This window comes from Ruditapes philippinarum, unplaced genomic scaffold (genome assembly GCF_026571515.1).
Source record: "Ruditapes philippinarum isolate M1 unplaced genomic scaffold, ASM2657151v2 ctg3097_1_1_1_1, whole genome shotgun sequence".
In the NCBI taxonomy this organism is placed as follows: Eukaryota; Metazoa; Mollusca; class Bivalvia; order Venerida; family Veneridae; genus Ruditapes; species Ruditapes philippinarum.
This window is the reverse complement of record NW_026866212.1, coordinates 207,549-232,983: the sequence shown is the minus strand read 5'-3', so window position 1 is coordinate 232,983 and position 25,435 is coordinate 207,549. Positions and strand designations below refer to the sequence as shown.

The 25,435-nt window shown below is 33.3% G+C and overlaps 2 protein-coding genes across 3 annotated transcripts; one reads left to right on the top strand and one right to left on the bottom strand.

Moving 5' to 3' along the window:
* Positions 1-1,589: 1,589 nt before the first annotated feature.
* On the bottom strand, positions 1,590-10,008 carry LOC132731722 (DCN1-like protein 3). 2 transcript variants are annotated; one of them, XM_060717947.1, is made up of 3 exons: positions 9,850-10,005; positions 6,284-6,442; positions 1,590-2,924 (listed from the first exon to the last, which is right to left on the bottom strand). In XM_060717947.1, exon 3 carries the CDS (start codon positions 2,886-2,888, stop codon positions 1,998-2,000), a length of 891 nt encoding a protein of 296 aa, XP_060573930.1. In that variant the 5' UTR covers positions 2,889-2,924; positions 6,284-6,442; positions 9,850-10,005; the 3' UTR covers positions 1,590-1,997. The 2 variants fall into 2 exon arrangements, with proteins under 2 accessions (XP_060573930.1, XP_060573929.1); XM_060717946.1 differs by lacking the exon at positions 6,284-6,442 and having other exon boundaries at positions 9,850-10,008.
* A 5,083-nt stretch (positions 10,009-15,091) lies between these two features.
* On the top strand, positions 15,092-25,074 carry LOC132731721 (chromobox protein homolog 2-like). Its single transcript, XM_060717945.1, has 5 exons — positions 15,092-15,251; positions 20,983-21,026; positions 21,361-21,426; positions 21,971-22,028; positions 23,062-25,074. Exons 1-5 carry the CDS (start codon positions 15,183-15,185, stop codon positions 24,121-24,123), a joined length of 1,299 nt encoding a protein of 432 aa, XP_060573928.1. The 5' UTR covers positions 15,092-15,182; the 3' UTR covers positions 24,124-25,074.
* The last annotated feature ends 361 nt before the right edge of the window (positions 25,075-25,435 follow it).

Genomic DNA, 25,435 nt, shown 5'->3' with positions numbered 1-25,435 from the left:
TGTCCCTTTTAAAAAAAATTCCCAATGTCTGGGAAAAAAATCATAAAAAGATTTTTTTTAAAACTTTTGGGAAATTTCAATTTTTGGTCTTTGGGGATGAGTAAAAAATTTCCAAAAAACAAGTCTTTGCATTCACAATTATTGGCAAATTAACAACAATGAAAGAAAAAGAAAACAACAAATAACTGAACTAGAATTCTGTAACATTATGCAGCGTGTACAATAATAAAAGAAAGAATAAAAAAATGAAATACATTGATTGTCATTAAAAATAATTTCACTTTGTCAGGAAAAGCACAGAAATATATAAACATCTTCATGAAACAATTAATTCCAAAATTGCATTAAAGACTCACCATGACTTAACAGTATTCTCAATGACTACTTTCAAAAAAAATTAAAGGATCTATAAAACTAGTATGTAAATATCATGTCAAACATTGAATATGAATTAAAATTGAAGAAAAAAATAGCTTATTATTCTGAAATTTTGCATACAGCATGATAGAATAACTCAACGAATAAGAAAAAAAAGCAAATCATGATGAGTCTTTAATAAGAGACATAAAGTACCACACATCCAGGCTGTTCATATATACAATCAAACTGGATTACACAATGAATCTATTATAAAGTACATCCTATTTTGGCCCTAATTTGAATAACAGAACCTCCTTTTTTAACCAGGTCTATTTATTTATTTATCAATATTGGCTTTGTTTAACCCTTTATCTGCTGAATTACTAAAATGAACTTGTCAAACTTATAATTTTAAAACTGGTTATTATCAATTTTGGGGATATCAAGATAAGCTTACAGTATAGAGCCTGGTCAGACTGCACAGGCTGGCATGATTCTATAGTCTATACTAGTGGCAAAGGTTATCACTTTTGGTTTCAGCAGGACAAGTGTCAGCTACAAAATTAAATTGTCACTATAACACAGAAAATACTCTTAACTATTTTTTGTTGAAGTGCTTTGTCTACTTACATTGTACATGTATAAGTAAATAAAAGACAATAAAATTAAAGGTCAGTCATAAAACTTTAAACAGACTTCTTTTCTGGACTTAACTTCTTAATTTTCTTTCTTGTTGATTTATTATTTCCACATATAAACTTGATGACATTTGGTCATACAATGTAGCTTAAATAGTGAAATTCTTGAGTTTGTGAGAAATTATCGTTTTCATGTGACTTTTTAGTTAGTACATGTATCAAAAATAAAAATGACTCACTGCTGATATAAGTGAACATATCTTATTTAATATGTTGCCACATAAAGTTACTAAATATAAAAGTGAACTCATTTAATAATCAATATTTCACAGACTGGCAAATATGTCTGTCTTATTTATCTAACCATTAAGGCGTCAACTGTGTTTGTAACTTAAAATAACACTTTATTTTGCTAAGGAATCCAGCTTTCTTTCACATACAGTCAATTTAAATAACATCCAAAGCAGCCGCTGGAAAAAACATTCTCATCCTTTCAAAATAAAAAAAAAACAAAAAACATTTGTCATACTAATCACTGAGTATCAATTGATTTCTAGTGTTTTTGTTTTTTTATTTTTCTCACTTACAACACAAATACTTGATGACCAATGCAGTATGGTGTTATCGTGCAAAATAATCACTGTGTGTAATTGTGAACTTCATGATAGAACAATAATAATGTAAAAGAGATCACTGTGCGTAAACTGCAACTCTGTCACACAATGACACATATTAGTTAGGTAATCAAAAGATGATTCAACACCTTGGTGACTATTCAAGGGCTTATATCAATCAATATTTAGATCTAAAATCCCATTTAAAAAATGCTGAAAAAAGGATTAAACTTATTTCTAAAGGTTTCGTTTCTAGAAGTATGAATTTCCTTAATCTTATTACTTTTTAACTTTTATAAAGTGGCAAACTATTAATGTAGAGCTATTAACAAATCAACTTTGTTTAAAAATGGGCCCTTACATGCTGATTTGTAAAAAACTATCTTCAGTTAAAATGCATGTCACTCTCAACATTCTGATTCTGACAGTCATTCTCGTATTCAACAAAGTCATCGAGCAGGCTAGGCCATGCTTCTGTGTCATCATAACTAGTTAAATCCTCCCCAACTTGCTCTATAAAGTTCAAAAACATATCCCATGTGTCTTTAGACACACCGCGTATATTCTGATGTTTCTGAAGAAAGTTCAGCCAGCGCGGTAAAATTCTGGGTTCTCTTTGAGAAAACACAAGTTTCCATAAGCTCATGGCCATATCCACCGGTAAAGTTCTCTGACCTGAATCATGATCCAAGCCAAACTTGTATGTCCATTTATAAAATTCCTTAAAGTTTTGTTTATTTTGCACCTCTGAAATCAGATCTGAAAATTTTGACTGGAATCCTTTGATGGAGTCCACACGTAGACTCTGACATCCAGTAACAAACTGCTCTCTTGTAAAAACACACATAGTTTCTGCGTTTAACTTCCATGCTAAAACCAAAACTATAAACTCATCTGGTCTCACTTGTAAATCATCACAGAATTTTTCCACGCCTTCAGCTAGAATACAGTCACAATCAGGATCTTTGTACATATCAAATAAAGCATTAGCTTTGTTTTCTGAGAAATCACGTGAAATCAAAGACATTCTTTTACTATCACCGTTGGATTGCTTTTTGATAGGAGGCAATTTATTATAAGGATTAAACATCTTTTTATCAGTAATAACGATATTTCTTGCTGTAAGAACAGCCTGTTCTGGAGCTCTTTGTTCTTCAATATGTAGTGGTTCAGTCTGTTCTTGTCGTGTACTTAAGGGGATTGAGTTGTTTTCACCAGCATAGCGCGTTGTTCGAGCAACGTCCTTGGCCTTACAGCAAGTCAAACAATTCCCCATTTATACTTGAACACATTCCATGCAAATAGACACACCCTGCAAGCATACATAATCTATATTATAACTTGTAAACATACAAATTGCCAAGTAGCTAAAAGTAGATTTATACATGGCCATATAAACTATCAAAAATAATTATAACTTCTTGGAAGTAGCTAGCTCCAATGGCCAGTACTACAGACAGCCTATAAAACTAGATAGGGTAGCTGTATCACATTTTTTCCGTAATAATTAGAGGCAATAATGAATATGTTACTTTGCAAAAGATCTTTGAATACTGTTTTACAAAATATGCACATGTTATCTTTCAAAATTTACTTTCCTGGACAATATTTGGCCAGTTTGAATGATAGGACAAGATATACAGATAACAAACATCACCTTTTACAGAGTTTTCACAATTACAGGTTAAAATTCTCCGTAAAGAAAAAGAGAGTTAAATTTATCAAAATTTTCATGTTTCAATAACCACTAGGAATTGACTAAAGAGCCTTAAGATTACACATTAAATTGAATTCACAGAAAATGCAAACTTTGTATATGAGAAGCAAAAATGACTTTAAATAATAAATTAATAATAAGATTTTCGTATCTATTATTTTTGGTGCCCTCTTATTACTTTTAAAGTATATTAGATGAAATTTCTTTTGTCAATATCCTTAAGACATTAATATAATAAGAAAAGCAACTACAGTAAACTTCACTTATAGCAAACACATTTATAGTGAACTTCTGGTATTTTTGGCCCGAATTTTGCCCTCTTTTTACTAATTTGAAAAAATATGGTTACAGCAAACACGGTTATAATGAATTATTGCTTAAAAGGAACTCATTTTTCATTCCCAATTTAGTTAGACTTTTATAATGAACTCTATCTGTAAATAGATCCCGCATTTTCTACTTTCGTTTTCATCGACACAGATTAAAACTCGGCAGAATGTACCGTTTATTGTTATACCGTAAAATTCCTAATAAACACCCCTCCCCTAATAAAGGCCCCCCAGGCCTTTTGATAAGAAAAACAATCTACTTATCAGTGCTGAACTCATGAGTAAATCCATAATTTCATTCAAATCATTCAGAATCTATTTTATTTTATAGTATGAACTTTAAAATCTTAACACTTTTTAATGTTATTACCAACACTTGCTAACACTAAATGTATTTACAATGATTTTTGGATTTAGGAAAAACTGTGTTGTAATAATAGCCCCCCCACCCACTTTTGTAAAATGTTAAGCCCCCGGGGGCGTTTAATAGGAATTTTACGGTATGTACTTGAATACAGATATGAAAATTAATTTGTATAGCAGTACCTATAGTCTGTCCCATCAAATTTGAATATTCTATTTTTTATTAAATATAATAGTAAAATTAGTTAAATTAATGTCATGTTAACCCTGACGTCAATATCTCTAGGCATGTTTTTCATTTTTTCCATAAAGTCAGTAATATGGTCATAATGTTAAAATTATATTTTTTACCGTTGACTTACGTTGTAACCTGACGTGACGTCCATTTCAAAATGGCGGCGCCCATACAGACGTCATTTAGGGTTCGGCTCACAATTAGCGTGAAATGTATTCGGTAATTATAAAAATTTGATTATTCTTATTAACTTGCTCATCAATAGCTAAATGTTATCATTAAAATGAAAAATGAGAACAAAGTTGGTATCAAAAAGGCAATTTTAATAGCAAACTATTTTTTTTGTAGTGTTACATACAATGTTAACATGAAGATGAGATCGAGTCAAAGAGAACCACAGATTGATGTCCTCAATTATTTTAGCCTTCCTAAAATTTGAAAATATTCAGTGAAAAAAACAATATTAGAACCAGTTACATGTATATTTTTCGCGGGAGAAAAAAATACCGCATATGGTATATTTTGTAGCTAAAAGAGTAGGATTTACAGAAGTCTTGAATAACGAGATAATATGTAGGGAAATCATTTCTGAGAAATATATATTATGTAATAGTTTAAAAACATAAAATCAAAACGAAGGTTATATGTGAATTAATGGAAGAAGTATTGTAACGTTACTGTCATAGATTCATGTCATTTTATGTGTGTTTAAAATTATTCAAATGTTATCAAAAGTTTTATTGTTAATATATGAAATGAAGGTGTAATTTTAAGAATTACTGCAAAATCTGGGTATACAAAATTCATTTTAAATGCCATCAAGACAAATTTATCTAAAATTATCTGTATGAGGTTGCATATGCCTTACCGCCCTCTGTCAATGCCGCAACTGGAATTATCCATAAATAGCGCGAGGCATTTTTGTTACGTCATATATTTCGTAAATTGTTGTTGACGTAATAATGTTTTTTTTCGTCAGGAATCCCTATATATATGAACATTGTGATGTTGACAACTAAAATTGATAGGCCGTTCTTGAATTATGGATTTGGAACATACTGAATTATGATGTGTTTCATTTACATATTTCATTTGCTAACCCAGATAACTGCACAAATGGAACAATGTTTAAATAATGAGACGGATTATAAAAAAAAATCTGTAGGCCTATCATCATAAGTGTGGCCTGTGGGAGTCATGCCATTCAGGAGTTTCAAAGTAAAATTGGGATCTACGGAACTGGATAGAAATTGGCATTGAAGGAATCTTCAAAATGCGAATTTGTCGTGACGTTTATAAAGATCTACAGTATTTCGAAATTCATAGGGATTCTATTCAGCTTAAAAGTAAGTGCAATTTCTAGATCTACTCCATGTGACTCGATGTTCTTGTTGCTTATTATTCATTCTTTAAAGTTTTCCATCATGCATGGCAACGAAACTGTTACATCTTATAGATCCAGCTTTGTAAAATAATCATGAAACGACCCCGAGAACATCATGTACATTTTGGAAACATGACACGTGCTTTCTCCCGTTCATCTTCAAATGAAGAGTACTTCCGCAATGGCTACGGAAAATAAACAACAGAGACTTGCCGTAGAGAAATGAAAATTTGTTTTTACAAGAAAAGTAGACTTTTTAGAGAAAAATCCTGAAAAATCTCGAGGGTGACTTTTTTTTAGTTTACAAAAAAGCTTTAATTTTTATTCAACGTCGTTTTGTTCATTCAGACTAGGCAAAGGTTCATTTCCATTTTTAATGGGACAGACTATAATAGCTTTTTTTTTAAGATACTTTTAGCATGAGTTCTTGTCACCAAGATAAAACGATAATTCCTTTTATTCCATTATTTCTTTAAAAGTTTTGCTAAAGGAAAATAATTATGATCATTTGTAATCGGATATAAGGAATAGATTTTGAGTTCATTATAAGTGGAGTTTACTGTACATTCTAAAGCTGTCTTAAAGTGGCGTCAGTTGATAATTTCCATAAACAAGAGGGCCATGATGGCCCTAGATCGCTCACCTGACCCATCGAACTCATCCGAATTACCTGACAAGCATTCTGACCAAGTTTCATGACAGGTGAGTCAAAAATGTGACCACTAGAGTGTTAACTAGGATTGTCCATATTTGAGCAGTGTAACCTAGTTTTTTACCCAGGTGACCCATATTCGAACTTGACCTAAAAATCATCAAAAAAAACTTTCAGACCAATTTCCAGGATACTTGGATCAAAACTGTAGCCACTAGAGTGTTAACAAGACTTTTCTATTTTAAGCTCTGGTGACCTAGATTTTCATGCGAGATGACCCATGTTCGAACTCATCTGAACAATTACCTAGACAAGCATCCTGACAAAGTTTGATGATAATTAATTCAAATATGTGACCAATGGAGTGTTAACAAGGTTTTTCCATATTTGGGCGGTGTGACCTAGTTTTTCATCCGAGATGACCCATGTTCAAACTTGACCTAGAAATCATCAAAACAAACTTTCAGACCAATTTACAGGATATTTGGATCAAAACTGTAGCCTCTAGAGTGTTAACAAGGTTTTTCTATTTTTAGCTCCGGTGACTTAGGTTTTCATCCGAGATGACCCATGTTTGAACTCATCCGAGCTATCACCTAGACAAGTTTCATGACAAAGTTTGATGATGATGGAGGCAAAAATGTGACCCCTAGAGTGTTAACAAGGTTTTTCTATTTTTATTATCATTTATTGACATTTATTTCCTTTATTTAATTCCATGTCATTAAATTCATTACAAAAGATTAAAAGTTATTTGCATTATATCAAAATATCTATTGAAGGTGACAAAAAACAATCAATTAAGCAATAATTGTAGTTATCAAGGCAAGCTAAGCGTAATTTTCACATCTTCGCAGATTATATGTTTCACCCATTAACCCTTTCCCCCATGAGCATATTGTGAAAAATGGCCATTTTCACTGAAAAGCCTCCTCTTACAAGTTCAAACTGCTATGAAACTATGAAAAATGCTTCCATACTAATTAAACTTGGCACAAATGTTGACTGGACCATTGCCTTTGTAACAACATGCTCAGTCTTAAATTTCCTGTTACCATGGCAACGAGGGGACATCTCAAAATTGCCAAAAATCACTATTTTGCCTAGATTTTTTCCATCAAAATTTATTTCAAAGTGATGCAACTTCTCAAGGGATTGAGATAGAGTCAAAGGCTTTTCAGCGTTGGTTACACGTTACCTTATGATCGACCTGGGGTCATTTTAAGCTTCTCACAAGTCCAAAATTTTCTTGGCGATGAGGGGGACTCCGCCCCCCTTCAAACCCCCCAAACGAAATTACTCTTATCAGTTTGGTGTATAAGATGTGTGAAAATGTAATAAGACATGCAAATTACTGACTTCATCAATGCATTTATTCATTATTGAAAAAATGCCATAAATGGCTAGGCTCAACCATGCATATAGGCTAAACGTACGGCTTGAACTTTTGGCTAGCAGTACTATGGACCCGTACAGCTAGCCACTTCCCCAGACAACATGCCTGCTTTAGTGTAATTTATCAATAATTTTGCAGTGTGCTATATTAATGTAGATCTTTTAAATTTAATAAATGTATTCCATTTTTGTTGTTAATTTCAACAAGAGATTTTCCTCCACAGATTTACACAATATTGATGAATAACTTGTTGGCTGAATATAAACATCATATAAAATCATGAATCAGGGTCAGCTCGGCCCTAAAACGTATTCGGCCCCCGAGTTAGCTTGGCCCTATTTTAACTCGGTACGGGTCAACTCGGCCCATAATTATACATTACTGGTATTGATCACTTTTTTTATGTTTTCATCATAACTTTCTTTGTTTAACATTTTCACGCTTATATACCCCTACTCAAGGATAATGAAAAGTTTTATTGACGAAAGTACCAATTTATACGTGATTTTGTAAAGAAAGGAAGAATTTACAATTTATTTGCATGATTTGTCTACTTCAGATGTTTTCAGTTAAAAATATCGTTAAAACAGCATTGGTCGTATTAAAGAACAAACAGTGTTAAATACAATAACATTAATTGTCTTAAAAATTCAATGTGGTTTGCCCCCAAAAACTTTATTTATGGATCAATATTTAACATATATTGTACTGTTTTGATATCTCTTCTTAACAAAGATAATTTCAAACAATACGTACATGTACACTGCCAACTTTTTCAATTTCTGTTTGTAATTGATGGTACTTCTGAATACGTCCCGAGTTGGTATAGGGCCGAGTTGACCCTTTACCAGGCTGGTGAAAATGCCCGATCGGGCTTATGACATAAAAATCATATTTCTAGAAAAATAATAAAGTTATTTCTTTTAAACTTTGTTTGTTTATTGAGTTTGACAAAACAGAAAGGAAAATATTTGGCTACTGTCACTTTTGTGAGATTTATTTCCCTTTTTTCATGTTTTTATAATACATAATTTTTGAAGTCCTTAAAAAGAAAGTTACATATGCAAAGTGTAAAACAAAATAGGTTAAATTACTTCTTAATACTCTAATTCAATGCGCCAACACCTGTCAGCATACACTTCATTCAGTTTTCAGAGAAAACTTCAAAGTATAATGTTCAGTGTCAAAGAATTGTCAAAATATAAATGCCAGAAACAGAATATTTAATCCAAATATATAGAATAAAGGTATTGGCGCAATAATCTAGAGCAAAATGAAGTTGTTGGACACATTTCTATTTAGAATTTTACATTACAATATAATTTTTATGAACTTCAAATATTTTGTTTCTAGAAAATGGGAAAAAGGGAAATAATTCTAAGAAAATAAAAGATAACCAAAATATTTTTATTTTGATTTGTATCATATATCAATGCTTAATAAACAAAACAAGTGAGAAAGAAACATATTAATTATTTTTCTAGAAATATGATAGCGAGCTCGACGAGCTGGCCCGAAGTGCCTGCTCGCAAAGCAAGCTTAACGGTAACGCGAGTACCTGCTAGGTGATGGTTTTGAAAACTTTCGTCCGAAGTACCGAATTGACACATCGCGACTTTTCGAATTACAAGATAACGATAAAAGCCGATGTACTCTGATTGAAAAGGGAAGCGTAGACTGGTGTCCTGCGCACTTAATAATAGAAAGGAGGAACCAGAATAAAAGGAAGCAGTGTATAAAATACCGAATGAGAATTTTAAAACGGAAACTGTAAAATAAAAATGAACGATTATTTTAAACTATTTTATGGTAAAAGAAAATCGAGCTCGCTTTGAGGCTTTGCCTTTTTCATATTATTTTATGGCTAAGCCCGATCGGGCATTTTCACCAGCCTGTTTACCTAATATTGTGATAGGATAATTTCATTTATTCACAGTAATCAAAGCTAACAAATAATTTAAATCGAAGCATCTATGAATAATTCTCTACTTCGTTCTAAAAATATATATTCTAAATTAACAGATTAATCTCTTAGATGAAAACAACAACAACAACAACAAAAAATCGGTCGAAAATTATAACGTACGAATGTGTTGCAAGTGTACAAAATTTTAACAACGTTCAAACCCTTATGCTTCAGAAAAGACTAAATTATTTTTACCTTCCGGTATATTCCCCTTTTAAATAATCTTTCATGCCTTTCAACTCCTTCAAATGTATCAATTCATTTCCTTAAGACAAAGAAAACAACTTGGCGTAGAACTGTCAAATATCAATGGAAGTTTATTCACTTCCTGTAGTTGATGACGTCACAAAGATCTTTGTGTTTGAGAAGGAGGCCCGTCTCTAGATTCGCAATCTACATGAAATACAAGTAAAATGGTTTCCTGCGGGGAATATTTTTGATGATATAAAGATATTTCATTTAACTATCTTCAACATTGTTTGGGTGGGTGGATAAATAAACTTTTGTATCAGGAATATAGTTGACAATAATCGATCAATATAGAAGAAGGTCTTTGGAAACTGCATGGTGACCGTTAATGACCGGAGAAGGTCGAACATAAAACAATTATTTCTTTTTAAGAAAATGATTAAATAGGCCTACCATTTTATGAATAATTCCGAGCAAAAAAAAAACAACACAAGTTTTCGAAAAAAACATCTCTATTTATTATGGCAGATGCCACTACGAATATTTTAATTTTGTAGATTTTCAGTATAAACAATTTATTGTTTGTAACATTTTGAGATACATATTAAAGAAACATTGATAATTTTCAAACACATCATTCAAGTTTTTCCACCTTAAACGGTATTATAATTATAGAAAATTAAAAAGATCACGTAATAGTTTTTTTGTTCTTAATTAGGTGTAATTCTGACTTATTCCCTAGAGGATTATCCGTAACGTACCGACAAACGGTATTTAGCCAGGTTTTCGAAAAGGTCAATTAACCAATCATGTACGGTTTACAGATCACATGCTCCTCCATGTACCGAAAACAGGTCACGTACGTGCTCCTCCATGCCTCAAAAGTTAAACGCGTACCAATACCTCCAGACCGCAGGGAATGGAGACCGCAGGAATAATCCTTCGGAAGCACTAAAAACAGCAAAATAACATGAAAATTGGCGACTCGGCTTGATTGAGTCTGTACATGAGGGATAATGATAAGGTTCAACATCCCTCAAGCCCACTAGCACCGGCTTGAGCGTATATACTCAATTCTCAACACTTAAAAGTGCTAGGACTCAATGATATCGAAGGACAAGAAAAAATATAACAACACTAAAGTGAAGTACGGGGCAACTTTTTACGGCTGCCACTCTGCATTTGACACCTGCCATAATAGCACTTCTCTTCAAATAATAACTTGCACGTGCTCATTAGCACAATGGAACAAAATCGTCATATTATGATTCCAATGAAAGACGGTCCTGGGTAAGAATAGTCTGTAGTTGTTAAATTATGTTTGAAAGCAATGTGGTGGGAATTTCTAGTTGGTCTTGTAACTGGTTTGAAGTAGTCAGGATTTTTTTTGCAGGATGTTTTGAAGCTTTGAAGCATAATAAGTTGCTAATCTTAGCATCTATGCTCTATATAGATTGCTTCACTCTGTAGAGAATCAATCACAGCTGGAATACTCGTGTACTTTTTGACCCCACGGCACTGTACGCACTCATTCTGGTCAATGCGCACTCCAGTGTGTGGTGACAAAACACTGGAACTGTACTCAAGTCAACAAAATTTATGTCATGCGAGATGTAGTTAAAGACGTTGCATCTGCGATTAAAAATTGTTCTTTCTCCTCATTAGAAGGAAGAACTATGTTTGATGGAATTCACTGAGACGTGACGAAATTAAACTTCACATCGAAGTCCGAAGCATTCATAATGTATGGGCGTTGCCATTTTGATATTAGAAAGTTTAACTTTTAGCTTAGATGTGCACAATGTAACAAGTAGCAGACGACAGAAAACGGTATATGTGTGATCATTTAACAATCGAAGCAGTTTAGTAACCAATTTGCAAACGTTATATTCCTTATCATAGACATGTATGAACGTTAGATATCAACCATGGGTTTTTCACAAATTGGTTTTGAGTGCTCATTTAACACAATACATTTATTGGTCACACAGTCATCGAATTTAGCACTGGCCCGGTGGCTGGTCCGCCTGGGCTCCTTGCCACTGGTTCTTGTTGCTGGGTCATATAGGGGTTTGCGTTCATTGAACGCCGCCTTTCCTTGTTGATCTTGTTTATCGTATTTTGTTCTTAAGCATATAGAGAAATGAATGATCTGTTTTGTTTTGTTACGTTGAATATCTTCAGGCACGAACCTCCACCCCCAGACACCCTGGTCTGTATATTTCCCCTATAAAAAGGCACATAAAGAATAATATATCAGCAAAAAGATAAAATGGTCACTAAATCCTTATTTATTAGAGCCTGGACCCCTGCTGAGCTACATGTCACAAAATTCTTTCAGTCATTAAAAATCTGGAAACAAAGTGACCACTCGAAAGCATTAATCACAACAAAATTACAAGAGAATTGCAGACTCGGTTTGATTGAGCCTATACATGAGCGATAATGAATAAGTGCAACATCCCTCACGCCCCCTAGCACCGGCTTGAGCGGTATTCAACTCTCAACACTCAGTTGTGCTGGCAGTCAACCCGGCCCCAAGTTAACCCGGCTCCAAGTCAACCCGACCTCAAAATTGGTCAACCCGGCCCCAAAATTGGTCAATCCGGCCTCACAGTATTTTTATTTGGTCAATGCGGCCCCAAAATTGGTCAGTGCGGCCCAAAATTGGTCATTCCGGTCCCAATATATATATTTTTCAAAGAAAAACTATTTAAGTAATTTTGTTGTATGATGGAATAAAAATGATTTATTATTGATGGAAGATTATTAACTATAGAACAATAAAAAACATGAACTGGCATAAAAGTGTCGGTAAATTTAATTGCGCCAATTAAGACTTTAATTATACGCAATAGTGATAATGAATAATTATATCACATCAACAATTATATGTACATCAACATTAATTCAGATGTGATAATCACACAGTTTAAAGCAATCAATTAACAAAGAAAACAAATCCTTTAAATAAGTTGGTAGTATCTTTCATGTCTTTATTCGATGTAAATTTAAGATGGTTTCGTGAGTGTTAACCCGATAATTAGGAAGAAATGCATAGAATTTCGAGTCAAAAGGTCTCCTGTCCCCTTCCCCTTTGTGGGCCTATTATTATTTTCTTTGAATTCCTAATCAGTTACAAATTATTTATCATTTAATGATTAACCTGTCCGTGCTCTGTCTTTGCCCTGTCCTGTTTTTGTTTGGGGTCCGCCTGGGCTCCTTGCCATTGGTTCTTGTTGCTGGGTCATATGGGGGTTGCGTTCATTGAACGCCGCCTTTCCTTGTTGATCTTGTTTATCATATTGTATCAGTTCATTTGAATGTTTAACTTATTTTCAAAGAATATTTACTGAGTAAAAAAGTATTGGAATTTTACTAAGTGTTTGAAAAATTGATAGTGTTTTGTGTTTAATCACTTTATGTCATTATGATTGATAACTGTATTGATTGTGTTAATATTTCAGATACCGTCCATTGTTTTGCGAGAATATTATCAAGTAGAAATGAAATTACTCTTTCTGATTTAAGTAAATTTACCAGCATTATTATGTCTAAACCGCCCTATTTCAGATTGTGTCTACCATGTATAGACCCATACTAGGTAGAAGAGAGGCAGAACGTTGTAGGGTTGTGCGACGAACATTGTAGAACTATACATTGAACATTGTAGAACTATGCATTGAAAATTGTATAACTATGCATTGGACATTGTAAAAACAGTAAATTATGCATGTGTTGCTTGTTTGTTACTATTGAAAGTTTTTATATAAAATAAATAATAAAAGATATCATCGTTAAACATTTGTTGTTGTTTTTATTGTTAATTTTTATTTTATTTCTTGAAAAGTGTTTACATTTTAAAGCAAAATAAATAATAAAAATTGGGCCGGGTTGACCAAAAATAATATTGGTTTGGGGCCGGGTTGACCAATTTCGGGCCGGGCTGACTTGGGGTCGGGTTGACTTGGGGCCGGGTTGACTTGTACCGGGCATCAATGATCTATGAATTTAGCACTGGCCCGGTGGCTTTTTATTAAGCATATAGAGAAATGAATTATCTGTTTTGTTTTGTTACGTTGAATATCTTCATCAATGATCCCGAAGGACCAGAAAAATATATCAACACTGAAGTGAAGTACGGGGCAACTTTTTACGGCTGCCACACAGCAGTCTTGACACCTGCTTCCGATGGATCACTTTGTTTCCAGATGTTTATACATCACAAGCGCAGGTGTTAAGTGCCGCGTGGCAGCTATAAAAAGTTGCCCCGTAATTCACTTCAGTGTTGTTACATTTTTTCTGGTCCTTCGGGATCATTGATGCCAGCACTATTAAGTGTTGAGAATTGAGTACCGCTGTTCATTAATTTCATAACGAAGATTTTTAGTTTCCTTCTCAATAAGTTAAATTTATTTGTATGTAATTTATTACTGTATGTAAATGAAAAGATTAGTAAACAGGTATTGTGTAAACTAGATCTAATTATATCTATAAATATATTCGTATATATAAACAATGTAGTTTCTATTAAAATTATTATTGTTGAATATCTTCATCAATGATCCCGAAGGACCAGAAAAATATATCAACACTGAAGTGAAGTACGGGGCAACTTTTTACGGCTGCCACACAGCAGTCTTGACACCTGCTTCCGATGGATCACTTTGTTTCCAGATGTTTATACATCACAAGCGCAGGTGTTAAGTGCCGCGTGGCAGCTATAAAAAGTTGCCCCGTAATTCACTTCAGTGTTGTTACATTTTTCTGGTCCTTCGGGATCATTGATGCCAGCACTATTAAGTGTTGAGAATTGAGTACCGCTGTTCATTAATTTCATAACGAAGATTTTTAGTTTCCTTCTCAATAAGTTAAATTTATTTGTATGTAATTTATTACTGTATGTAAATGAAAAGATTAGTAAACAGGTATTGTGTAAACTAGATCTAATTATATCTATAAATATATTCGTATATATAAACAATGTAGTTTCTATTAAAATTATTATTTTTGAGGGGGCGGGTTAAATCATTTTTGGTTTGTTTGACTTATAAAATTGTCGATATGTCATTTAATTAATGATATTTAATGATTTAGGGTCCGATTTTTTATTTATTTTATTTATTTATTTATTTTAGCAACAACATAGATTCGAGTGGCCCAAAACCATTTTGCGCATTTATTTATCTTTCTGTAACTTCAAATCATTACCTTTTTGTAGATTGAACCATGTAAGCGCTCAGCTAATCTGATCATTCTTGACGTCACATCCGTTGTAATTACAAATTAATTTTGGCCTGAAAATGGTCAAATAGTGTTTTTCTCTGCGGAAGAAAGCAATGGAATTGCAGAGTATGGGTGAAAGAGTATTTGCCGCTGAATGTATACAAAAGAAAAGAATTCGTAGAGTATGTCCAGCCTGCAACATTCAGAATCATTTAGAAATGTTTAGTTTAGTTAACAAAAAAACAACAACAAAATTATAGGGTATAGCTAACATCATGAACATGGCAATCAGGCAATTGTTGATATAAGTTTTTTTTCAGGAGATATGATAGAATGAACAACATCTCTTGTGCTCTCTCAGTCAGAAAGGGCTGCAGGCACTGACTTGGGGTTATGATTTCATGTCATCTCTTTATGGAAAAGAGTCAACTCGGCCCTATACCAACTCGGCACGGGTCAACTCGGCACAAGTCAACTCGGCCCACTTTACAAAAATATATATAACGTATTAACTTTGCTTTGCATGTTGTTAAGGTAAATGAAATATATCTTATTATTATATAATTATACATTGTACTTCTGTCGAAATAAAGTATATTTAGAAAATGTTATTTATTTGTCTTGAAGATTCGATAAGATTAATATAGATCTAATAAAAATGTGTTTCCTTAGATGCATTATGTTTGTAAAGTAATATTAAAAAAAATGAAACAAAACGTGTTCACTTAATATCATAAGCGGCTAATTAATTGCAGGTGGCCACTAATCAAATTTGAATGAATGAGTCAATCATAATTATCACCTAATTAATAATTGATTGATAATAAAAGCCTGTGACAATAGGAGTCCTTTAATGTCTTTTACCAATTTCATTTAATTTGTTTGTAATTGTCAAAAGCTTTAAATTAAGATTATCATAAAAAAATTTGTTACTGTCAATCCGTGTTTTATAAATAATTACAATAATAACAATAAATAGTGATAACACAAACCTAAATATTAATAATTGAAAAGTGGGCCTAGTTGACCCGTGCTGAGTTGGTATAGGGCCGAGCTGACTCGGGGGCCGAGTACGTTTAAGGGCCGAGCTGACCCGGATTCCTCTGTATACTGCAACACTCTCTTGAAATCAAGTATCCTGGCTTCTTATATTTTCGACGGTGTAAGGACATTTCGTGTCGGCAAAAATGTAAAAAGGAAATAAATGCATATTTCATATTTCCATCAACTAAAATTACCTTTTTCCTTTATAATTTGAAAATTTCAATACAAAACATAACAATTTACCTTTTTACACTAGTTTTAAGGAGGCAGCCATTTTGGTTTCTGAGAAAAATGACGTCTTATATTTTCGACGATTTTCATTGGTCGAGGAAATTAAGGTACAGGGTGGTCAAAAAAGTTTTTCACACTGTGTATAAGTAAAATACAATCAGTCCAAGAAGAAAGCAACTTATTCCAAACAATGTAGAACAATTTTTGAAAATAATGGTAGTGTCCAACAACATAATAAAACGTTAACTGTTGAAGTTTTTTTTTTCTTTTCATTTTTTTCTTTTTTTTATATAAAATAACTTAACAGATAAGTCTTTTGTTCATTAGAGCAAGAAGGGCACAGAAAAGTGTCATTCCTTCTTAGCACTCTAACTGGACTGCAAAACCTCAGGTGAACCCACTGCCACACACCTGCCACAACATCCCCAGTTAACGATAGTTAAATATGGCAATTTGTCAATGTCTTTTACATTGTGAACGCCTGCAAACAATTACACTTGTCAGAATCTAGAATGTCATTTTCCTCAACATCCGAGTCAGTATTAGCAACAACATAATCTTTTGACTTTTTTTTTGTTTGGAATACCAGATGTACTAGCAACATAGGTGTTGATACGCTTGGACTTATTTGACTTTGGTCTGAAATATGTGTTTTAAACTGCTTCAAACACTTGGTCTTCAGTTACCGCTTTCCCTCCAACAACCTTAATTAAAGTCTTTCTTGTCTTAGCAAGTGGAACATTTTGCAAAACTTTACTACCTCTATTTTCTAGAAATGACCTAGCATCTGATGCAATTGATACCTCATCTTAGCCTTTTTTACTACCATCAACAATTTCAGATGAATTAGTGATTTCAGTTTGAAAACTCAAAGAATGTGCAATAGAAGTATCACTTACAACATCAGAGTTAAATGGGTAAAAACCACAGCGTTTGAAGGCAGACTGTATATTGACAGTGTGAGGGTTGCTGTGTATACTTTGCTTGCTATTTTACCAACTTCATAGCGCGTAACCACCAGATTCTCTCAGGTATTGTGATGACACGCTGAATTCCATCCTACCTCAAAAGGTGCAAAACATGAAACATCCATAGGTTGTAATAGATGTGAACAATGTGTTGTGATCTTGCCCACTCAATAAGACCTAGAGAAACATGACTTTTATGACCATCGTACAACACCAGAACTTGGTTTTCTTTAGTGCGACTTGGCAGTAATGGCTCGAAATGCTGAATCATGTAATTAGTAAATATTTCTGTATTCGACCACCCTGACTCTGAGACATCACCTTGAGACCCTGCTGTAGCGCCTTCCAATAAAGCTGGCAACATTCTTGCTCAGGAAAAACAAAAAATATGCGGAATCTGGTGTTTTTTAAACCAATTTCTGCCATAGTTTTCAAATGTTAAGAAAAAGCTTCCTGCTCTTGACTAAATATAGTTTGGGGACCTGATTTTTACAGTGTCAATATCAACTCTCCCCTTAACTCTATCTTTAAGGGTTGTGACAGGCACATTAAACCTTTTGGCAACTCTCTCTACAGGCAATCCTTCTTCTATTACTGTCCTGTAAGCTTCATTCTGGTCACTTGCTGTGTAGGACCTATACTTGCCCCGGATGTGGGTCTTAATCTGAAAAAAAAATGAAGAAGAAATTAATTTAGTAGTCTGAACCCTAAGCATACATTGTGTAATCAATGAACTTTTGGGAACACCCTGTACATAAAATTTGACATATCACGTGACTTTTGGGAGAATTGATGATCATAGCAGACGTATGGAAACACGTTTAATTTTTTAGGCAATAATATTTATATTATTGTGTTTCTTAGCAACAGGTTTTTAGGAAATAAGAAAATACACGTGTTTGACCATTAGAAACATTGTGATAAAAGGTTTACCTGTCTAATTTCCATGTTATGTTACTTTGACATTTTAGCGGCATCCAGCATCATTTTGTTTACATCCGGAAGGGGTGGAGTTAAAAAATTCTCGCGAGATCATAACATATTCGGATAGAAATGGCTACCGTCGAAAATATAAGAACGTCGAAAATATAATACGCTACGATATAATTTATGTGCCGGACTTATGATGTTATTTAGTCAAGTGTAGCACTCAAGCCCTCTCAGACAAAAGCCCTCCAGTCCAAAAATGACAAGGCAGACAAAAGCCCTCCCATGAAAATGAAAGCGTGGACAAAAGCCCTCCCATAAAAATGACTGGGCAGACCGCAGACAAAAGCCATACATGCCATTATATTTGGACTCATTTCCAGAAAAAAAAAAAAAAAAAAAAAAAAAAAAAAATTAAAAAAAGGTTTAAATGAAGCCAAAGCCCGGGCCCGCCCTTTTACTTCCCCGCATTACCGGTATTTACAACATGCAAATTAAATTTAACTGGCCAGTTGTTAATTACAGTGTATGACACCTTCGCTCAGGAAGCTTCAGAGGGTAAACAATTAACCTTTTAATTAATCAAAATTATTGCTGATAATTGTTTGTTGGAAGAGGCACATAGATATACCAATCAAAGAATTAGTGTCACAGTTGCAATGCTGTAAGGGGATAATCGTTTGTTATTAGTGTTCTGTTAAAATTTTAAAAAACCCCAAAAAAAACTGTTTCCCACATACATTGTTTATTTCGGTGGCATACATTTTTACTCAAGGGGGTTTGGGGGCATGTCCCCTCGTCGTTTTCGTAGCAATCGGGTTTTAACTCTAGCAGTCAAAATTTTGATTGGATCTTTGTCAAACTTTGTCAGAATGTTTGTCTCAATGAAATACAGATCAAGTTTGAAGATGGGTCATCTCCGGTAAAAAACTAGGTCACAGGAGCTAAAAATAGAAAAAGCTTGTTAACACTCTAGTGGCTGCAGTTTTGATCCAAATATTCTGGAAATTTGTCAGTAAGGTTGTTTTGATGATTTTTAGGTCAAGTTTGAAGATGGGTCATATCCGGTCAAAAACTAGGTCACAGGAGCTAAAAATAGAAAAAGCTTGTTAACACTCTAGTGGCTGCAGTTTTGATACAAATATTCTGGAAATTTGACAGGAAGGTTGTTTTGATGATTTCTAGGTCAAGTTCGAAGATGGATCATCTCCGGTTAAAAACTAGGTCACAGGAGCTAAAAATAGAAAAAGCTTGTTAACGCTAGTGGCTGCAGTTTTGATCCAAATATTCTGGAAATTTGTCAGAAAGGTTGTTTTGATGATTTCTAGGTCAAGTTCAAAGATGGGTCATCTACGGTCAAAAACTAGGTCACAGGAGCTAAAAATAGAAAAAGCATGTTAACACTCTACTGGCTGCAGTTTTGATCCAAATAGTCTGGAAATTTGTCAGGAAAGTTGTTTTGATGATTTCTAGGTCAAGTTCGAAGATGGGTCATCTCCGGTCAAAAACTAGGTCACATAAGCTAAAAATAGAAAAATCTTTATAACACTGTAGTGGCTCCAGTTTTGATCCAAATATTCTGGAAATTTGTCAGAAAGGTTGTTTTGATGATTTCTAGGTCAAGTTTGAATATGGGTCTTCACCAGTCAAAAATTAGGTCACATCGCCCAAATATGGAAAACCTTTTTAAACACTAGAGGTCACATTTTTGACTCAATTGTCATCAAACTTGGCCAGGATGCTTGTCTAAGACATTGCTTGGATGTGGTTGATGGGTCAGAGGAGCGATCCAGGGCCATCGTGGCCCTCTTGTTCTCAAATGCAATCTTGTTTCTTTCAAAATCACTAAATCCATGTCATCATTAATTTATTTTAATGGTAATAGTGCATTTCCATGTGACAGATGTTCATGTTGGTAAAAATTTGCCTATTTTAGTCAGTAGTCTGACAATTCTCCCCCTTACCAGATTCTCCCCTGACGTTCAATCATTGCCTGTTCTCCTATTTTGGGGGAGAACTGTCTGCATATGTGCAGACTGCTCCACCACATTTTTATTCTTGTTAATATTGATTAATATACATGTAGTTATTAATTAATATAAATTAGAAAAAGATAATATTTTAAGCAAATAACTACTTATGACTTAATCATTGAATGATTCTGAATATTTTATTTATTTACATGTAATACTGTTTCAATTTCACTTGCATAAACCGCACTGATATGTACATGCATGTTTGTATCAAAACACAATATTTGGTGACATACCAGACCATATCTTTTACCACTTGTGATTTTGATTTTAGATGTTTTTATTTCCTTGCATTATATATCTGATGACAATTATTCGTACAGTAAGATCAGTGTTTGATTTTCTTCTTGTTTCAAAGCGTTGAGTACCGTGAACTAAGAGGAATACAGTATAGTCGATATATGATCAGCTAGAAAATTCACAAACTTTATACATGTACTTATCTGACTGAGATACTTAATATACTTATACCTCCATGCTTTTATTTCTTTATTTCAGTAAAGTTTCTTAACCTTAACATCAACAGTGAATTGCTGAATTTTTTTAGAATGAAAATATCAATGCAATATTTCATTTATTTAATAGTAACTGAAGAGAATGGATATTATCAAAACCAATTTTTGGTCATATTGTTGAGAAAAATAGTCTAAGTGAATTAGTAATAAAATTGGATTAATATAACTAACATTCTTGTTTGTTTATTTGTTTAGGGTAAAGCAGAGTACTATGTCAAATGGAAAGGATGGTCCACAAAGTAAGTAGTTAGATCAACAAGTTTCTGTTTTATAAATCTTTATCCTTCTAAACTCATGATTTTAAAGAGCATGTCTTGCTTATATTTATAAACTGTTCATTTATTTTAATCAGATTGGACAAGCTCTATTAAACTTTTTAGTATAAAGTTGTGAAATCTGTCATCACTTGTCTTCTAGAAATTATTATTATTATTGGTGTTAATCAGCACTTATTTGTACCAAATACTAATTTGTGAGCAATTTATTTATTTAATCTTTAATAAAGTGTACAGTACTATAAATGTGTTAATGATTCTTGTATTGATTTATATAAAGTGTAACTATTGTTTTCAGAAATAACACATGGGAGCCAGAAAGTAATATTCTTGATAAAAGACTTATTGATGCTTTTAACAGAAGGTAAAGTTCAAACATTATGCTGCTGAAATCTGTACATAGGCAGTCATTGAATTTAAGATTTTGAATTTACTGGCCCAAATTCCCGTTTTGAATTTATTCTACTATACATTTAACTAAATTTTCTTAAAATTTACACTGGCCCGAAACTAATTTTCACTGGCCAATGGTCCACCGGGCCAGTGCTAAATTCGATGACTGTATCTGATGTTTACAGAGGGAATGTTTTGTTTTTACTCAGTTTCTGTTTACAGGAAAAATGTGTTATGTTACTGCTTTTTGTACATTTCTGCAAAATCTTGTTTGGTGAATTAATTTTGTTTGGTGAATTAATTTGTATTTCTTTCTTGTAATTGTACAGTACTGTGATAGTAGATAGTCTCAGGGTTTAAATGTAAACACTTGCTTTTATGCATAAGTTTTTTATGTAAATGTTTTGAGGTAATACTAAAAAAAGAAACTTCTAAATGACTAAAAATAAGTGTTTGATAATTTATTTTCTTTGTGTGTATTATTGTGTAATTGTTATTTGTGTAATCGTTTTTAGAAATCCAGAGGTAGGTCACAAGAAGAGGGGACCAAAACCAAAGAAGCATAGTAAACAGGTACATTATTTCATCAGTGAATAACATGTTATCATTAAAAATTTCTTGTAATCAATTTCTGACTCTTTTATGGCCATGTTTGTAGGGATTTGATCGAGATGTAGATTTCTTTTATGCATACCTTTGTATGTTGCATCTCCCAAACATAAAAAAGATAGATATACACAAAACTTTACACAGACATTCATTGGGGTGAGATATTGGGTTTTTGTACCACACCATTCAATACAATATATCGGTAACAACAAAGTCCATGGGAGGTAATGCATGTTATGTAAAAAGCATAATTTAGAATAGAATGCCTTTTAACAATGTCTGGACTGATTTTATTACATCAAAGAGCACTGTGCTATATTACTGTTTATCAATGAAAGAAATATTTGTTCTTGTTTAATTGTTTGTGAATGAGATATATATTGAACTATTTGTTTGTTTAAAGTCGCATAATGCCTTAGAAACAATAAATCTTTCTTCTTCAGAAAGGGCAGACATGAGTTTAATTACATTAAGTATAATGTAACATCCTTGTCACCTGAAGAAAGTAGCACTGAATGTCAAAGTATTTATAATAAAAGTAATAAAGTGTAATATTTTGACTTCCGTACAATATAACTATAACTGTACTAAAGGCAACAGAAAGAAAAGATGGTTCAATTAATAGACTTAATCCGGATTTAAGAATATTTCGGGGTTTTCCCAGCTAATCTGGGGGTACAGACAAACTTTTACAATACAGCTTCAAAAATACTCACAACAGGTTGACTTGACTAATCTGTTTTAAACTGTTGTGTAACTTGAAGCTGTAACAGTAAAAGTTTGTACCAGGGGATTAGCTTGAAAAAACCCACATTTGCCGAGTTCCAGATAACAACTATTGGCCAATCAGTAACTTTTTGGAAACTGTATCAGGAAACCAATAATAAAAAGTTTTTGAGAATTTAAAAAGAAAAGCATTTTTGGGACATAATGGGCATTTAACTATGAAAATTTCTTGTCAGAATGAAAGTTAATGTTACTGTTCTATTTCTTTCAGTCTTCAGCATCAAATGACCTCAGTGACCAGTCAGATGAAGATTCGGACAAACCACATAAAAGTAGTTCACAATCAAGGGGCGCCGTTTCTGATTCTGACAGTGACGATTCAGATAATCAATCCAAAAGTGACGATGACTCAATGTCAGACACATCGCAGGAGTCAAAGTCAGCTGTTAATGATAAATCTAGTGTGAATAGTGACTCCTCAGATGAGGAAAACAAGAAAGATATGGATAGAATCAATAATGATTCTAGTGGTTCAGTGACTCCACCCCCTCCTAAGTTGACACCAGTCAGAAAACGTGGCCGACCACCTGGATCACTGAATAAACCCAAGCATTTATTATTACCCCATTTACAGAGCATGAAACAGAGAGGCAGAGGGGCTGTTGGTAGGCCAAGAGGTATTGGAAGAGGCAGAAATATAAAAAGGGGCTATGGGAGAGGCCTTAGCCAAGGTAGAGGGAGCTCTAAAGCTGCCTGTTTGCTTAAAACTATTGGAAGAGGTCTGAATCGCTCACCTGGAAAAATACTGAAAGCTAGAGGAGGTGTAAGAGGTAGAGGAATGAGAGGGTCGGCTCTGAACAAAATCAAAATGAAATCAGGGAGACCTCCTGGAAGACCCAGAAAGGTTGACAAGACAAACACATCCACTGACAAAAATACTCCAAAATCCATCAATTCGCCAAAAGACATTAAATCCATGAAGTTTTTCTCCCATTTGAAAGCAGAAAAATCCAGTCCTGAGAATGACAGAAAGTGGAATAATATGGGGTCTTTAGAAGGTGTTAGTATATTGGAACATGAACCAGACTCGATGGATGATGATTATGGTGATGATGATGATGATGACGAGGAGGACTATGACAATGGTGACAGTGACAGTTTAATGGACCGGCCCATAGATTATCGTAATTACTGGATTCCTCCATCTAACGTGAAATCATTACTGGATCAAGTGTGTATAACGGATGTGACAACTAATTCGGGAACGATAACTTTCAGGGAATGCACATCAGAATCTGGTTTCTTTAATAAAGAGGCTGAATCGCAGAGCTGATGACTATCGTTGTCATATCATGTATATTTATATCATACTTTCATAATTTACATTTCTCACTCTCTCTCTCTCAGCCAAAAATAATCTTTATTGGTTTGCCACTAGTTTTTTCTTTTCTATTTTGATCACTAACATGAATTTGAATTTTTGTTATTATTTTAGATATAAATTAGATATGAATCTTTGTTCAATATGTAGATGTTTTATGAACGTGTAAGGTGCTAGCACCAATAATGTCTTATCAGACTATACTATGCTATAGGGCCTGCCTGAGCATCTACGCATTTTAATTAGACTTTATACTGTTTTGTGCTCATTATTTTGATATTTAAATTCCTTACAGTAGACAGTTCAAAGGTCAACTAATCCATCTGACAAATGGGATGAGAGATAGTAAGTTACTATTATTATTGTTGTGATCATGTTGTTGTGAAATATCATCAACTCATAAAGCCGTGTATTGTGTTCAATCATGAAATAATGCATTTATTTATTTCATACTCAAAAACCATCATCCCTACATATTACTCATGTATCTGTGTTATACTCTAACGTCCCTGAACAATGTATGTTTATCAAAATGGCTCAAGATTTAGGTGTGTATGATGGTGTTAAATGGTTTATAAATGTGAAAATGTTTGTGCCACACTAAATGAATTCTAGAGACATAACCGATACTAAAAGTTCTGTTGTAAAAACTTTAAACTTGCTTTGTTTACAATGTAACAACCTGGGATGGTTACAAATACATCATTCCTATGATTTTAGTTCAGTCAGCTTGTATTGAGCCTGACACCGCTGTCACAATGATAGCACCACAAATCCGGGTGTGTTGTACTTGAATGCCTCCTGTTTGTCTCACTGTGATGGTAATGTATTTATCAGCTAAAATTTAGCTGTGTATATCGTGTTTGTAACTTGTTCATGCATTAAGGTTATTCTGCTCTATTATAAAAATAGTTTAAATATATGTCCCAAAGTGTTAGGAAATGCGCATTTTAAAAACATTTTTTGACAAATGGGAAAAATTAAATTTTCTTGGTTAAAGGATTAAAGATTTTTTTAAATGATTCTTTATATACAAAAAAATAGTGTTTGGGTTTTACATAAGTAGCTAAAGGTAAGGTCATCTTGCGGTAAGATAAAAGTGGTTTAGAAAATCAAAAGTTTCATGGAGATGTTATTAATCTATGAATCAATAGATCTTCAGGTAAAATGTAACAGGTGTGTGCCTCTTTTTTAGAACATGCATTTTATTTTAATATATTAAGCATTTATCATTTTTCAACAATTTTTGATCTTCTGCTCCTCC